Below are 16,484 nucleotides of genomic sequence, written 5' to 3' on the forward strand. Positions count from 1 at the left end.
ACACCTAAAACAGATTATCTGATCATTATCATGTTGCTGTTTGCAGGACTTTGCTGTGAGCAAAATGGCTGTTGCTTTTTCTACATTGCAACTGTGATTACACTTCACAAAGTACTTAATTGGCTGTAAAGCACTTTGGGTCATCCTGAGGTCATGAAAGGTGCTACATAAACGCAACTCTTTCTTTTCCTTGCTTTTATATTCAGTGTCCTATCCATATAATACCCTGAATTCCACGTGCCCCATTGGTAGTATTTTTCCACCTGCTATTGAAAGACCCCGTTTAACTGCAGCCCTAGATCCCCCTTTCGGTTTCTCTTGACTTGTGTCAATAATGTGTTTACAATATAATGTTGCCTTTGGCGTAATGTCTGAAATGGAAGTCAGATGGCACTACTGTCTGTAGAGGAGTGTTTTTTTCCTATATGCCACTGTAACCTGTGTTTTTCATCTTGCTAGAGGTGCGGCTTGCAATTTTTTTTTCTGGCCACAGGCAGGTTGAGCTTTTCTATTTGTTGGCTTGTATGGATATTCCCAGCCATTGGACTGTAAGAAAACACAATGAAGATTTATGAAGACTGCCTATCCTACAAGTCCACAGGTATTAAGACCATACTTTCAGGGATTTTGCAGTCTTGCTAATGGCAAGAAGTGCAGCAGAAATATGGTTCAGGTGTAATTTCAAAGCAAAAAGTAGGCTTTGTATATAGACTCCACTCAATAATACTGTTCAATTTACCAGGTTTATTTACTCATTTACCTCCCTCTTATGAATGTGTTAATTTAAATGAATTGTTAAGGAAAACAAAATAGTCACAACAGCTTTAATAACTTTACAGCTTCTCGTCACCCACTTGCCTATTTAGAATGACAAGGTTTTTTTCATTGGAGAACAATATTGGGCTTGGCTGTGATGCCCACCACAGTCAAAAAACCTGCTGATGTTACTCATTCTGGGCTCCAACATGGCGACTGACAACTTGGGCTAACTAAACGAGGGTCGTGAATCTTTGGAATTCTCTACCCCGGAGAGCTGTGGAGGCGGAGTCATTGAATATATTCAAGGCGGAGATTGACAGACATTTGAGCTACAGGAGAGTCGAGGGTTCTGGGGAGCGGGCGGGAAAGTGGAGTTGAGGCCAAGATCAGATCAGCCATGATCTTATTGAATGGCGGAGTTGGCTCGAGGGGCTGCATGGCCCACTCCTGCTCCTATTTCTTATGTTCTAATGGAGAGATGCCATTGCCCATGAACTGCATCTTGGTATGAGTCAACAACTTTGAGAAAAAATAGAGAAAATTCTGTGCAATATTTGTGTTTTTAAAAAGTTTGCTGATTTTAATTGAATAAATGAACTTACTTCACGGATGTTAGTATAGAGCAGACCTATAAATTTATGCTCTGAATAAGTCTGTAGAAAGTCATTTGTAGTTTTAAGGCGAATGCTTTAGAATTGTTATCGGCCATCCATCTTACTGTTGAGTGCACAACAACTAGGAAGAAAGGGACTCACTTTTGCAATTGATTGGAATGAGGGAAATAGCGGGGAGAAAATCAAAAGTAAACTAAAGCATGATGCATTAGATGTGGTTGAACCACTTGCAGCCAGAGTTTTGTGTAGTATGACATATAGGAGGAGAAATTCAGTATCGCCCCATTTGGGGCGCAATTATCGGCCGGGCGCAAAGTTTAGCGCCTGCTGCTAATTATTGCCTCCGACTGCAAACTTGGCTTCTATCGCCCCTGGAGGTGATAGGAGCGCTAAATCAGGCGTTACACACCTCTCAAGGCGCTAACGCCGAGGAGCGAGGCACTATCTCGGAGCGCTGGCGAAGCTCGTGATGCCAGTCAGCAATGGAACACAGGCACACTGGTGCTGGCCAGCTCTTAAAAGGGAGGGTCGATCTTGCTCTCCATCCACACCTTGCTCATTGCAGCCTTGAATCTTGGCCTGGAGAGACCTGTACATCAAATCTGCTGGAAAGAACAATGGAGAGGTCCAGGAAAAGATGTCAGAGTGCAGCCCCCATAGTCTCTTCTAAATTGATGCAAGGAAGATCAAATCAAAATGAACCTGCAAAGTGCTGCTCAGTACCCAAAACTCCTCAACACAGTGTTGAACATCTCCAGGAGTGTCTCTCTCTCACTCAGAATGCATGGTGCAAAAATGTCGCCAAAAAAAAAGGCAGGAACCGGTCACATTAAATAACGCTCCCCCAGTCCCTTCCCGACTGCAAAACACCCTCAACCTGTTGTTGCTAACGGCAGGTGGTAAGGCAGGGGCCGCCACTCAATATCCGGTCCGGGGCGCTACCGAGGCGTTGCACACTCGACTGACGTCACGATCTGTGGGCGCAGGAGATTGTGGCGGTAGTGTTTAGCACCGCTGCAAAATGTCTGGTCAATTTCGTGAGCGGCGCAAACATTGCTGCACCCGGGCGCTAGTTGCTTTGCCTCCCATTAGCGCCCTCTTAAGGCGCTAACGGGAAGCGCAAACCAACCGAATTTTTCCCCCATAACATATTGCTGACAACTCTAATAACTTTGCTCTCTCCAGTTCAACTTTGCTACCAGAGATTTATTTGCTGTATTGCAGGGGTAGAGTTGGCCCAGTTGTTGCACTTTCCTAATAAAGAGCTTTGTAATTCCACTGGTTTCCTAAAGTGCTGTACTACAGGCCAGAGATCTGTCAAATGTGACATCTGGGTTGAATGAGCAGTTCTAAACGCATGCAGCACTAAATATTGAGAGTGGGCATGTTGTCGAATGTGTACTGAACCATTTCTCCAGTGCAAAAGAGGTTTTAGTTTAATGCACAGCATGCACTAAATGGATGCAAATAGTAACAATTTATAGTTATGTATTTCATCAAACTGTACTCTGCTCGATTACTCTGTATACAAAACAAAAATGAAGATTGAAGGTTAACCTCTCTATTTTGCATTTACATAAACCTTTACAAATCAAAACAACCAAAACCTGTGTTCCCCATTTGGAAAAGGAATTTCTAATACCTTGTTTACGAAGCATTAATTGCACTTGCTGTTTTACCTTCATGCATAATGAAGAAGATTTGGAGTAGCAAATTTACCCACGCTACATGAAATTCTTAATTATAGTGTACAAGGGTACTGAAGGATTAGAAAGCAGAAGAGAGAGCTTAACCGACAGTGCATGAATGTTTGGAGAAATTCTAGCTGTAGTCATGTGTCCCGTTAGATATGTGCATGAAATTAGGTTAAAATGGTATTGTAACTGGGAATGAATACAAGGTATTATTTGTATAATGTATAGTGAATCATCTTTGGCAGTGTCTAATTGAATTTGTCCTCAACAGGTTTGCCAGTGCAGCTGAAGGAAGAAATCATTTTTTTCCTGAGAACGAGTGATGCATAGTTTGTGTAGGTGGAGTTTAAAAAGCAGGGGATTTTCCCACACCAGGCATGAATCAGCAGACACAATTACTGTTTGGAATTCATAATATTGTTTAGCATTATGATTCCTCTATTGGTATATAATTCAGACACAACCAATTAGTCAGGCTTATGGTATTTCAAATACACAAAAGAGCCACAGACAAAGTAGTAATGGTATAAAAGTGACCCTGAGCAGATTCATTTATTGTTAGACACAAAATCTGATTCTCAGAGAAAAGCGTATTTGCTTTTGTGCCAGCGTATAGGTCGAACCCTTATCCACCTGGAACCTTTGGAGTCGATCCAGAAGCCACCTTGCTTCATGTTCAGTAAGCTATCATTGTGGCCCATGAAAAAAATTCTGTTATGTGGGTTTTACTGCCAACTTATATTCTGATGATATCTACACAAGGCAAGGGCTAACCTGTCATTGTCACCAGTGATAGAGGAAGAAGGAGAGAACCCATCCCAGTATGTTCGCAACACTGTGGGCCTACAGTAGCTGGCAGATTTTAGCAGCATTCAATCACAGAAAGGATTATGGCCCAGGGGCCAACTGAGTGACTATGAAATCAGTCCACTGGGTAGAATTGAGTATTGCAAGCTCCAGCACACCCAATGTGAAAAGGGTCATAATCCCTCGGCCCCCTTTAGTAAGGTGCTGATAGTGCCTCTCAAGAAAGTCTTGAGGATGTTATTGAGCCTCCTTGTTTGGAGCCTGCCCAATGCTACATTGCCTTGACGTTCAGAACTACACCAGACCCTATAAGGCCATGATGCACGGAGCTATTAATTTTGTTCAGTGTGTGTCATGGAGAAGGCATGGCTGCTTGGCCTGGAAGGTTGATTTCTTGAACGGTTTCCTGAGCAGCAAGTAAAATACAGCTTAAATATTTATTTTAAATAATACAGATTTCTGCAGATCGCTGCTCAGGAATCCCTTTTCAAGAAATCCACGCCGCACCTCCACAATCAGCCCTTCACACTGCTGTGACCAGACCCTGAGCTGGCCTCAAAAGGTAGGTGGAGAGTGGTGGTTCAGTTACTGTTGGTAGGGATGGCAGCAACAAAGGGGAGGGGATTTTTGCCAACAGTGACTGGGAGTTCTGTGTTGTTTTAAATATATACCTACCTATTAGTGGAGGTTGGCATGGATAGGGATACGCAGGACCTGGCCAGCATAGGGTGCAGCTTAACATCTGTCATAGGGAAGATGTTAGAAGCTATTATTAAAGACATTATAACAGGGCATTTAGAAAAGTTCAAAGTAATCAGGCAGAGTCAACATGGTTTTGTGCAAGGGAAATCATGTTTAACCAATTTATTGGAGTTCTTTGAGGAAGTAACATGTGCTGTGGATAAAGGGGAACCAGTGGATGTACTGTACTTGGATTTCCAGAAGGCATTTGATAAGGTGCCACATCAAAGGTTATTGCGGAAAATAAAAGCTCATGGTGTAGGGGGTAACATATTGGCATAGATAGAAGATTGGCTGGCTAACGGGAAACAGAGAGTAGGCATAAATGGGTCATTTTCTGATTGGAAAGATGTAACAAGTGGTGTGCCACAGGGATCAGTGCTGGGGCCTCAACTTTTTACAATTTATATAAATGACTTGGATGAAGGGACCGAAGGTATGGTTGCTAAATTTGCTGATGACACAAAGATAGGTAGGAAAGTAAATTGTGAAGAGGACATGAGGCTACAAAGGGATATAGATAAGTTAAGTGAGTGGACAAAGATCTGGCAGATGGAGTATAATGTGGCAAAATGTGAAGTTGTCCATTTTGGCAGGAAGAATAAAAAAGAAGCATATTATCTAAATGGTGAGAGATTGCAGAGCTCTGAGGTGCAGAGGGATCTGGGTGTCCTAGTGCATGAATCGCAAAAGGTTACTATGCAGGTACAGCAAGTAATTAGGAAAGCTAATAGAATGTTATTGTTTATTGCAAGGGGAATTGAATACAAAAGTAGGGAGGTTATGCTTCAGTTGTACAGGGCATTGGTGAGACCACATCTAGAATACTGTGTACAGTATTGGTCTCCTTATTTCAGGAAGGATGTAAATGTGTTGGAAGCAGTTCAGAGAAGGTTTACTAGACTAATACCTGGAATGGGCGGGTTGTCTTATGAGGAAAGGTTGGAGACAGGCTAGGCTTGTATCCGCTGGAATTTAGAAAAAATAAGAGGTGACTTGATTGAAACATATAAGATCCTGAGGGGTCTGGACAGGGAGGATGTGGAGAGAATGTTTCCTCTTGTGGGAGAATCTAGAATAGGTGGCCACTGTTTAAAAATAAGGGGTCGCCCATTTAAGACAGAGATGAGAGATTTTTTCTCAGAGGATCATGAGTCTTTGGAACTCTTCCTCAGACGGCGGTGGAAGCGGAGTCTTTGAATATTTTTAAGGCAGAGGTCGATAGATTCTTGGTAAGCAAGGGGATGAAAAGTTATCGGGGGTAGGTGGGAATGTGGAGTAATCAGATCAGCCATGATCTTATTGAATGGCGGAGCAGGCTCGAAGGGCCAAATGGCCTACTCCTACTCTTAATTCGTATGTAGGGTGGAGCTCTGGGTATTTGAGAAATTGAGTCTGGAGGTGACTAACACGAACGGGGGTTTCAATGGCAGTGGAGATGACGCAGAGACAGGACATTATTTTCGAGATGAACGCGGACAGTATTCATGAGGGAGTGGGTGTGGGGTATGAAGCTATGGTTCGGGTTGAGTGGGACAACAAGGACATGCACTGTCAGATTGATCTTAAGTTGGTGTACAGGAAGGGGAAATTAATATCAGGCTAGACTATGGAGTTTGGGTATCATCGGCATGACTACGTTTCCAGGCTTAAAAAAAAATTACTACTTTAATTTACAATTAAAACAGAATTGAAGCAAGAAAGAATTAGGCAAATATTATAACAGTACAATATGTAACCATCCAAGCAAAGAGATTTGTGGTTGGTTAATTGCCCTTTTCCAAGAGTGCTTTGAAAATATGTCCTGAAAGCATTCCTGGCATCTAGTCTACTTACAGAGAAATATAGAAGATAGGAGCAGGAGTAGGCCATTCGGCCCCTCGAGCCTGTTCCGCCATTTAATGAGATCATGGCTGATCATCCAAATTCAGTACCCTGTCCCTGCTTTCTCCCCATATCCCTTGATCCTTTTTAGCTTTAAGAAATATATCTAACTCCTTCTTGAATATATTTAATGAATTGGCCTCCACTGCCTTCTGTGGTAGAGAATTCCACAGGTTCACCACTCTCTGGGTGAAGAAATTCCTCCTCATCTCAGTCCTAAATGGCTTACCCCTTATCCTTAGACTGTGACCCCTGGTTCTGGACTCCCTTGCCATCGGGAACACCCTTCCTGCATCTAATCTGTCTAGTCCTGTTAGAATTTTATACGTTTCAATGAGCTCCCCTCTCATGCTTCTAAACTCTAGTGAATATAATCCTAATCAACCCAATCTCTCTTCATATGTCATTCCTGCCATCCCAGGAATCAGTCTGGTGAATCTTCGCTGCACTCCCTCCATGGCAAGAACATCCTTCCTCATAAGGCAACCAAAACTGCACACAATACTCAAGGTGCGGTCTCACCAAGGCCCTGTACAACTGCAGCAAGACATCCTTGCTCCTGTACTCTAATCCTCTCGCTATGAAGGCCAACATACCATTTGCCGCCTTAACCGCCTGCTGCACCTGCATGCTTACCTTCAGCGGCTGGTGCTCAAGGACACCCAGGTCTCGTTGCACTTCCTCTTTTCCCAATCTATTGCCGTTCAGATAATAATCTGTCTTCCTGTTTTTGCCACCAAAGTGGATAACCTCATATTTATCCACATTATACTGCATCTGCCCAATCACCCAACCTGTCCAACTCATACTGGAGTTTCTTTGCATCCTCCTCACAGCACACACGCCCACCCAGCTTTGTGTCGTCTTCAAACTTGGAGATATTACATCTAGTTCCCTCATCCAGATCATTAATATATATTGTGAATAGTTGGGGTCCTAGCACCGACCTCACTAGTCACTGCCTGCCACTCGGAAAAAGACCCGTTTATTCCAACTCTTTGTTTCCTGTCTGCCAACCAGTCCTCTATCCAAGTCAGTACCTTACCCCCAATCCCATGTGCGTTTACTTTGCACGCTAATCTCTTATGCGGGACCTTATCGAAAGCCTTCTGAAAGTCCAAATACACCACATCCACTGGTTCTCCCTTATCTATTCTACCAGTTACATCCTCAAAAAATTCCAGTAGATTAGTCAAGCCTGATTTACCTTTTATAAATCCATGTTGACTTTGTCCAATCCTGTCACTGTTTTCCAAGTGCTCTGCTAGTACATCTTTTATAATGGACTCTAGCATTTTCCCCACTACCGATGTCAGGCTTACTGGCCTATAATTCCCTGTTTTCTCTCTGCCACCTTTTTTTTAAATAGTGGGGTTACATTAGCTACCCTCCAATCCATGGGAACTGTTTCAGAATCTAAAGAATTTTGGAAGATGACCAGCAATGCATCTACCATTTCTAGGGCCACTTCCTTAAGTACCCTAGGATGTAGATTATCAGGCCCTGGGGATTTATCGGCCTTCAATGCTGTCAATTTCCCTAACACCATTTCCCTACAAATACTGATTTCATTCAATTCCTCCCTCTCATTAGACCCTATGTTCCCCGACATCTCTGGGAGGTTATTTGTGTCCTCCTTTGTGAAGACAGAACCAAAGTATGTATTTAATTGGTCTGCCATTTCTTTGTTCCCCATTATAAATTCCCCTGATGCTGACTGCAAGGGACCTACGCTTGACTTCACCAATCTTTTTCTCTTCACATATCTATAGAAGCTTTTACAGTCAGTTTTTATGTTCCCTGCAGCTTACTCTCATATTCTATTTTCCCCCTCTTAATTAATCCCTTTGTCTTCCTTTGCTGAACCCTAAACTGCTCCCAATCCTCAGGCTTGCTGCTTTTTCTGGCCAATTTATATGTCCTCTCCTTGGATCTTATGCTATCCCTAATTTCCCTTGTTAGCCATGGTTGAATCACCTTTTTTGTTTTATTTTTATGCCAAACAGGGATGAACAAATTCTGTAGTTCATCCATGCGATCTTTAAATGTTTGCCATTGCCTATCCACCGTCAACCCTTTAAGTAACATTCCCCAATCCATCCTAGCCAACTCGCGCCTCATACCATCATAGTTTTCTTTATTTAAATTCAGGACCCTAGTCTCTGAGTCAACTACTTCACTCTCCATCTTAATGAAGAATTCCAGCATATTATGATCGCTCCTCCCCATCGGGCCTCGCACAACAACATTGCTAATTAATTCTCTCATTACATAATACCCAGTCTAAGATGGCCTGATCTCCAGTTGGTTCCTCAACATATTGGTCCAGGAAACCATCCTGTATACACTCTAGGAATTCCTCCTCCACAGTATTGTTACTAATTTGGTTAGCCCAATCTATATGTAGATTAAAATCACCCATGATAACTGTTGTGCCCTTATTGCACACTTCTCTAATTTCCCATTTAATGCCATCCCCAACCTCAGCATTACTGTTTGGGGGTCTGTATACAACTCCCACTGACGTTTTCTGCCCCTTGGTATTTCTCAGCTCTACCCATACAGATTCCACATCATCAGAGCTAATATCCTTCCTTACTATTGTGTTAATCTCCTCTTTAACCAGCAATGCTACCCTACCTCCTTTTCATTTTCCTTTTTGCCTGTCCTTCCTGAATATTGAATACCCCTGGATGTTGAATTCTCAGCCTTGGTCACCCTGGAGCCATGTCTCCATAATCCCAATTATATCATATCCATTTGCATCTATTTGCGCAGCTAATTCATTCACCTTATTATGAATGCTCCTCGCATTAAGACACAAAGCCTTCAGGCTTGTTCTTTTTTAACACTCTTAATCCTTTTAGAATTATTATTTACTGTAGCCCTGTTTGATTTACACCCTTGATTTCTCTGCCTTCCACTTTTGCTTTTCTCCTTCCTGTCTTTTGTTTCTATCCTTGCTTCCCTTTCCTCTGTCTCCCAGCACAGGTTCCCGTCTCCCTGCACAGGTTTCCAAACCCCCTGCCATTTTAGTTTAAACCCTCCCCAACAGCACTAGCAAACACTCCCCCTAGGACATCGTTCCCGGTCCTGCTTGTATTGGTGTTGAATGGAAAATGAATACAATGCCAGCCATGTATTGAGTCTCCTCCATCTGATCCTATCTCAGAATTCCAGTTTTTAAACCTGTTGAGGTGTCGGTGACATTTTTCCTGAAAATTCCAAAACAAAAATAATGATTTGTGTCATTTGATGGCGTAACTGAGGCTGGTTGATGGATTCTGAAAGAGGCACTACATAATGAGATAATTCAGCAATACAAAGAAAACCATTTCACAATTTTCAAATATGCAACTACAGTTGATAACTTGACAGACTTTGATGGGCTCCAGTCAGCCAGATGCATATTTATGTCTGAGAAGCTCTCGCGTGTCTCTTGGCATATTTCATAATAGATAAGCTCCTGGCATGTTCAGGATGATTGTTTATACCTATGTGGCTTGTAGCAATTCGAAGTCATCATAGGTGCTGATTTATGCAAAGCATTGGGGTTGCAAGGTAAATGCCATTACTAGTGTTTCTGCCTGTCCACTGCCTGACTACAGAGGAAATCACCAGCCGTTCATCAACACGTACACTGATCACTGGCACTGTAACAGCGCTTCTGTTTAAAATGAGAATTTTAAATGTTTGAAGTGCTGCTGAGTGGCGCTCGTTGACTGTAACATCAACTGGTTACTGTACTAGCTCGTAACGTCCTCGATGGTGAGGCAACCAAAGAGAAGCAGAGCAAGGTATGACCGAGGTTACTTTACATCTGCTTTCACTATTAAGGATGTTGCTGAGACACCACAGCTGGTAGATGAAGATGATGTCAATATATAATCCGTTGAATTTGATGGCCCTGGTGGTATTCGCCTTAGGAAATGCCAGCCACTTGGTTCACATATTTATCAGTGAATTGTGGTCTGGGAATGTTCCCAATGTCTGGAGGGAGGCCTTTGTGCCTATATTTCAAAAAGGGAGCAAGCCAGAATCTAGCAATTATATGCCAGTTTGACATTTGTTACTTGAAGGAATTATTAGAGATGCATTGCACAATTATTTTGAAAGAGTGCTGGTTATTAGGGATTCTCAGCACTGCTTCTGAAATGTAAACCCTGTCTCGCCAACTTGACTGAATTTTTTGAAGAGGTGACAAAGTTGTATGATGATGGTAGATATTCTATACAGTCCCCACCAATTACACCATCCCTGCTTATCCCAAACAGCTGCCTATTATCAAGCAAATGGCACTTATTAAGCGCGCTGGCTATTTTGGGCAGCTCTTCCACAATCTCTTTCTTTACCATCCCGGTTAGTCACTATTTCTCATCACAAAATTTAAATGAACACATTACAAACTTTTCAGTGAAAAGATGAGATCGGATTCGTCCTGTTCAACTCACCCTCTGACTGTAATCGGAACAGCTTTGCTCCAGACCCTGGCCCTTGTTGAGCTCCTTTGGTCTTTGCTCCAGACCCTGGCCCTGACGTTTTTGCACAGGCTTTGGTTACAGCGTCCACAACATATAGCGGGCAAATCGCATTGACACAATTACCCACGTTAGTGGAATCCTGCAGGGATCTGTGTTCAGACCTTTGTTCGTAACCATCTTTAACAATAATTTGGATGAAGGCATCATTAAGTTTGCTGATGCCACCAAAGGTATGGGAATTAGGGGTTTGGACAAAATAGTTTGAAGGCTGATTTAGATATGTTGGCAGATGGACTCGGGTGTGGCAGAAGTCCTTCCATGTCAATAATTTCAGCGTAATAATGCATTTGCATCATGGTAATTCTAGACGTGTGTATCGTACCAGGCTGCAGAACGGACAAGAGACCCGGCGGGTCATTCGAGGAATGCTTAACGTTCGGGGCCAGTGTTACGGGGCTATAGAGAAGGCGAACAGGCTGTTGTTAGGATAGTGTAGCTAGGACAGTGAAATTCAAAGCCAGATTAGGAATACAGGAACAAGACTAGGCCATTCAGTCCCTCGAGCCTGTTCCACCATTCGATGAGATCATGGCTGATCTGCGCTCAAACTCCATATACCTGCCTTTGGCCCATATCCCTTAATACCTTTGGTTAACAAAGAATTCCAAACTTCTACCACCCGTTGTGTGTAGAAGTGTTTCCTAATTTCACTCCTGAAAGGTCTGGCTCTAATTTTTAGACTATGCCCCCTAGTCCTAGAATCCCCAATCAGCGGAAATAGTTTCTCTCTATTTACCTTATCTGTTCCCCTTAATATCCTGAAAACTTTGATCAGATCACCCTTTAACCTTCTAAATTCTAAGAACGACAACCCTAATTTGTGTAACTTAACTCTTGAAGTCCGGTTATCATTCTGGTAAACCTACGCTGCACTCCCTCCAAGGCCAATATAGCCTTCCTAAAGTGTGGTGCCCAGAACGGCTCACAGTACTCCAGGTGTGGTCTAACCAGAGTTTTGTACAGCTGCAACATAACTTCTGCCCCCTAGATAGCCCTCTAGATATAAAGGTCAGCATTCCATTAGCCTTTTTGATTATTTTCTGTACCTGTTCATGTCATTTTAATGATCTATGTACCCGAACCCCCAAGTCTCTTTGGACCTCCACTGTTTTTAGCTTTTTATCACTTAGAAAGAACCCTGTTCTATCCTTTTTTGGTCCAAAGTGGATGACCTTACATTTGCTTACATTGAAATCCATTTGCCACAGTTTTGCCCATTCACTTAATCTATCAATATCCCTATGTAATTTTATGCTTTCATCTACACTACCTACAGTGCCATCTATCTTTGTGTCATTGGCAAATTTGGATATATGACTTTGTATGCCATCATATAAATCGTTAATAAATACTGTGAATAGTTGAGGCCCCAATACAGATCCCTGCGGGACACCACTAGTCACATCCTGCCAATTTGAGTACCTACCCTTTATCCCTACTCTCTGTCCCCTGCCGCTCAGCCAATTTCCTAACCAGATCAGTAATTTGCCCTCCATTCCGTGGGCCTCTTCCTTAGATAACGGTCTCTTATGTGGGACTTTATCAAATGCCTTCTGGAAGTCTATATAAATAACATCCATTGACATTCCCCCTCCATTACTTTTAGTCACCTCTTCAAAAAATTCAATCAGGGTTGTCAGGCATGACCTACCTTTCACAAATCCATCCTGGCTCTCTCTGATCAACTGAAAATTTTTGAGGTGTTCAATCACCCTATCCTTAATTGTAGACCCCAGTAATTTCCCGACAACAGATGTTGGACTAACTGGTCTATAATTCCCTGGTTTCCCCCACTCCCCATTCTTAAGAAGCGGAGTGACATGTGCAATTTTCCAATCTAAAGGGACGATTCCTGAATCTAGAGAACTTTGGAAGATTACAGTTAGGGCAATGTGCTCACCTACTTCCTTTAAAACCCTGGGATGGAAACTATCTGGCCCTGGGGATTTGTCACTCTTTAGTGCCATTATTTTCTTTATTACTGTTATTTAACCTGCGTTAATTTTATTGAGTCCCTGTCCCCGATTCAATATTAGTTTCTTTGGGATTTCCGGCAGGCTATCCTCCTCTTCTACTATAAATACTGACGCAAAGTATTTAGTCAACAAATCTGCCATTTTCCCATTGTCATTGACAATATCACTTTCAATTTTTAAGGGGCCAACATTGCTCCTGACTACACTCTTTTTCCTTACTGATTTTGATATCCGTTGCAAGTTTCTTTTTGTAGCCCTTACTATCTGTCTTGTGACCCTTTGCTGTTCTTTGTATCTTTCCTATTCGCCAGGATCTGTGCTATTTTTTGCATTTTTGTATGCCCGTCCCTTTAGTTTTATGCTGCCCCGAACCTCTTTAGTTGTCCATGGCTGTTTTTTATTGGCAAGTAGAGCTCTTGCCCCTCAGGTATAAACTGGTTCTGTATATCATTAAATTCTTTTTTAAACATCTCCCACTGATCATCTGTCGCTTTACCCATTAACAGATTTGCCCAGTTTACTTTGGACTGTCTCTGCCTCTCCCATTAAAGTTGGCATTACCTAAATCTAGAATCTTAGTCGCTTTTTTGCATTTCTCCCTTTCAAACATTATCTTGAACTCGATCATGTTATGATCGCTATTGGATAAATGTTCACGCACAGTTAGGCTGTTAACTAAATCTGGCTCATTACTCATTGCTAAATCTAATATGGCTTGCCCCCTTGTTGCCTCTAGGGCATATTGCTGTAGAAAACTATCCCGGACACACACAAGAAATTCACTACCTTTCTGACAGGTGCTAGTCTGCTTTTCCCAATCTCTCTGAAAGTTAAAATCCCCCATTAAAACCACTCTGCCTTCACTACATGCTTGTCTAATCTCTGCATTTATACAATCTAGCACTTAAGAGCTGCTACCATAAGGTCTCTACTGGCTGTTTGCCTCTCTTTAAATCCTCTCATCGTTGAACTGATTCATTCCTAATCACTTAGGATGCTCCTCCCCCTCTGCCATTCTCCCTATCTGTCCTGTAGACCTTATAACCTGGTATATTTAGCTCCCAGTCCTGAATGTCCTGCAGCCATGTCTCAGTAATGGCTGCCATGTCATACCCTCCAATTTGAATTCATCCCTGCAGTTCATTCAGTTTATTCCTTATACTCCGTGCATTTGTATAAAGAAACTTATTTGGGCCACACACCCTAGCCTGTCCTTCAGCTCTACTGTTTTACTCACATGTTTCTTATTTCTCTCTCCTGGTTTAATCGCTTTACATCTTTTAGTTTTCTCTTTACCTGTAGTGCCTAAAGTACAATTTCTGACTGCTACTCTACTCTCTTCCTTTTAGTTTGTTTTTGAACTACTATTTGTACTGCAATTTCCCCCTGTGTCTCTCCCTCCCCCCCCCACCCCCCACGTAAATATGCTTACTCTTTACAAGACATGAGTGCAGCCCCATCTTGAGTACTATGCTTAGTTTTGGTCCCCTCACCTGTCGGAATATCAAAGCCCTGCAGAAGATCCAGAGGAGGACCACCAGATTAATACCAAGTCGTGGGGTACTTAGTTATCAGTACAGACTTAGGGCAATGGAACTTTTTTCACTGGAGAAATGTAGACTTTAGCGGGTGGAAGGGAGGTGATATGAATGAGGTCTTGAAACTGTTGAAGGGAGTGAATTCTGTTTGACTGAATAGTTGAGCTGGACAGAATTAAGAGGACTGGGGGCATGAGAACCAACTAAGAAATCATAGTGTTAGGTTAGATGCCAGGAAATATTTCTTTTGTTCCAGATGTTGATAACTGTAAATAATGTGTAAAGAATGTGTGGTGAGCCTGAATTTGCTACAGGCCTTCAAAAGGGAGCTGGATGAGTTCCTGTGGGTAGAATATATTTTGAGTTACAAAAGGTAGGTGGGGCTAGCAGGGTGTTAGCACTTTTGGCATTCTCTTGCAGCTTGCTTGATTGCTTTTGGGGATCAGAGAAGAATTTCCCAGAGTTTTTTTTCCCCTAAATTGGCCTGATTGTTTTCCCTCTGATTTATTTTTTGCCTGCCCCAGGGATTACGTGTCGGGGAGTAGATTGATGAGCCACATGGACTGCACCATTTGTGGATGGGGCAGGCTGAATGGGCCAGTAGATCTGATCTTGACCCTCTACAAGTGAACAGGAAGATAGAGCACATCAGGCCTTAAGTAAGCAGGGAGAAGCAGAGGAAACAATAGGTCAGGATAAAGGATAACCCACTACGGATTTGTTTCTGTTTCAGGATTTTTAGATGCTGCTGGGTTTGTTTGTTTGAACTTGGCACAACAGACCATTTTCTCAGCAGAACTCTCTCTCGTGGTGGATAAACCCTAAATCCGCCAATGAGGGAGTGACACTGTGAGTTTAGTTCTTTTCAAGTCCTGCCAACTTTAAACAGGCAATCCCAGCGTTGTATAAAAAATTGGAAATGGAAACCGAGCATTCCATTGGTAGTTGTGCACTTCAAGCAAGTCTTGCAAGGCAAAGGAAGCCATTCAGTTTATAGCACTCCCAGTATTCTCATTGGAAGAGCAGTTGTGCAGATGGTACCTGTGAAAGCCTCACCTACTTGGAGAGCAGAACTGGATCTTCTAGTTGTCAGTCAGCAGGCATAGATTTTTGAGATTGTAAAAATCACATTAAATATTTTAACATTCATGACATCAATCCATGATATTTCACTATTCATGAAAACTATGCAGCAGAAAATGGTAGTCTGGCTTTCAAATGACTGAGATTGAAATGCCAACCTCATGTAATTTCAGTTTCTCTGTTGCATCTAATCTAGGATTTATTTATTTGGTGCTGGAGAAGAAATCCTACCTTGAGGCTTGCCATTGTGGCAGAGTTCAGGCTATTTTGTTCAGGGGGTTGCAGCGGGGGGTCTGTATTCTGCTACATTATCACTAAAATGTTATGGATGTATTTGTACATGTATCATGGTCAGTGGTGGAGAATTGGACGTCTCTTTAGAGGATCTAAGTTCAAATCCCAATTTCAAGCCGTTTCGCCCTCTGTAGCAAATTCTTCTTGACTGGGCCACTGGTTAGAATATCTTGTGATTAGACAGCACCCAAGAAAGAGATTATCCCTTACCAGTAAGCCGGCAGTATAGTGCAACAAAGACCGTAGCAGGGCATGGCTCAGCACATCCAGCTGAAAGTGAACAAACTGAGCCGACAGCTAAACAGCAAAGCTGTTGTGGCAGTTCTAAATGACAGAAAGTGGGTGGAGGGAAACCTGTGGAAACACTTGTTACCTCAGTGTTCTATTTGACCTCTAGACGAGCTTCAGGCCCCATATTCTCCCCATCATAAAGACCGCCGACTTATATCTCAATAATAAAAGAGCAAAACTAGAGGCCATCAATATAAGAGAGTGACCAAGAAATCAAATAGGGAATTCAGAAGAAACTTTTTCACCCAGAGAGTGGTGAGAA

At 42.5% G+C, this 16,484-nt stretch overlaps 1 protein-coding gene across 7 annotated transcripts in view; it reads left to right on the forward strand.

Annotated features, from left to right (window-relative positions):
• Positions 1-16,484, forward strand: part of gab1 (GRB2-associated binding protein 1) — a 266,096-nt gene that overhangs the window by 190,296 nt on the left and 59,316 nt on the right. Inside the window, exons 1-2 of one of the 7 annotated variants that reach the window (XM_086009198.1) lie at positions 375-601; positions 3,339-3,402. The exons of the other annotated variants lie outside the window; for them this stretch is intronic. Coding sequence (XP_085865324.1) covers positions 3,390-3,402 — 13 coding nt within the window. The 5' untranslated portion in view covers positions 375-601; positions 3,339-3,389. Of the gene's footprint in view, positions 1-374; positions 602-3,338; positions 3,403-16,484 lie in introns of those variants that run through there. 7 annotated transcript variants of the gene reach the window in all.

This window comes from Somniosus microcephalus, chromosome 2, assembly GCF_052327205.1.
Source record: "Somniosus microcephalus isolate GS21.2 chromosome 2, FLI_Smic_1.0, whole genome shotgun sequence".
Classification (NCBI taxonomy): domain Eukaryota; kingdom Metazoa; phylum Chordata; class Chondrichthyes; order Squaliformes; family Somniosidae; genus Somniosus; species Somniosus microcephalus.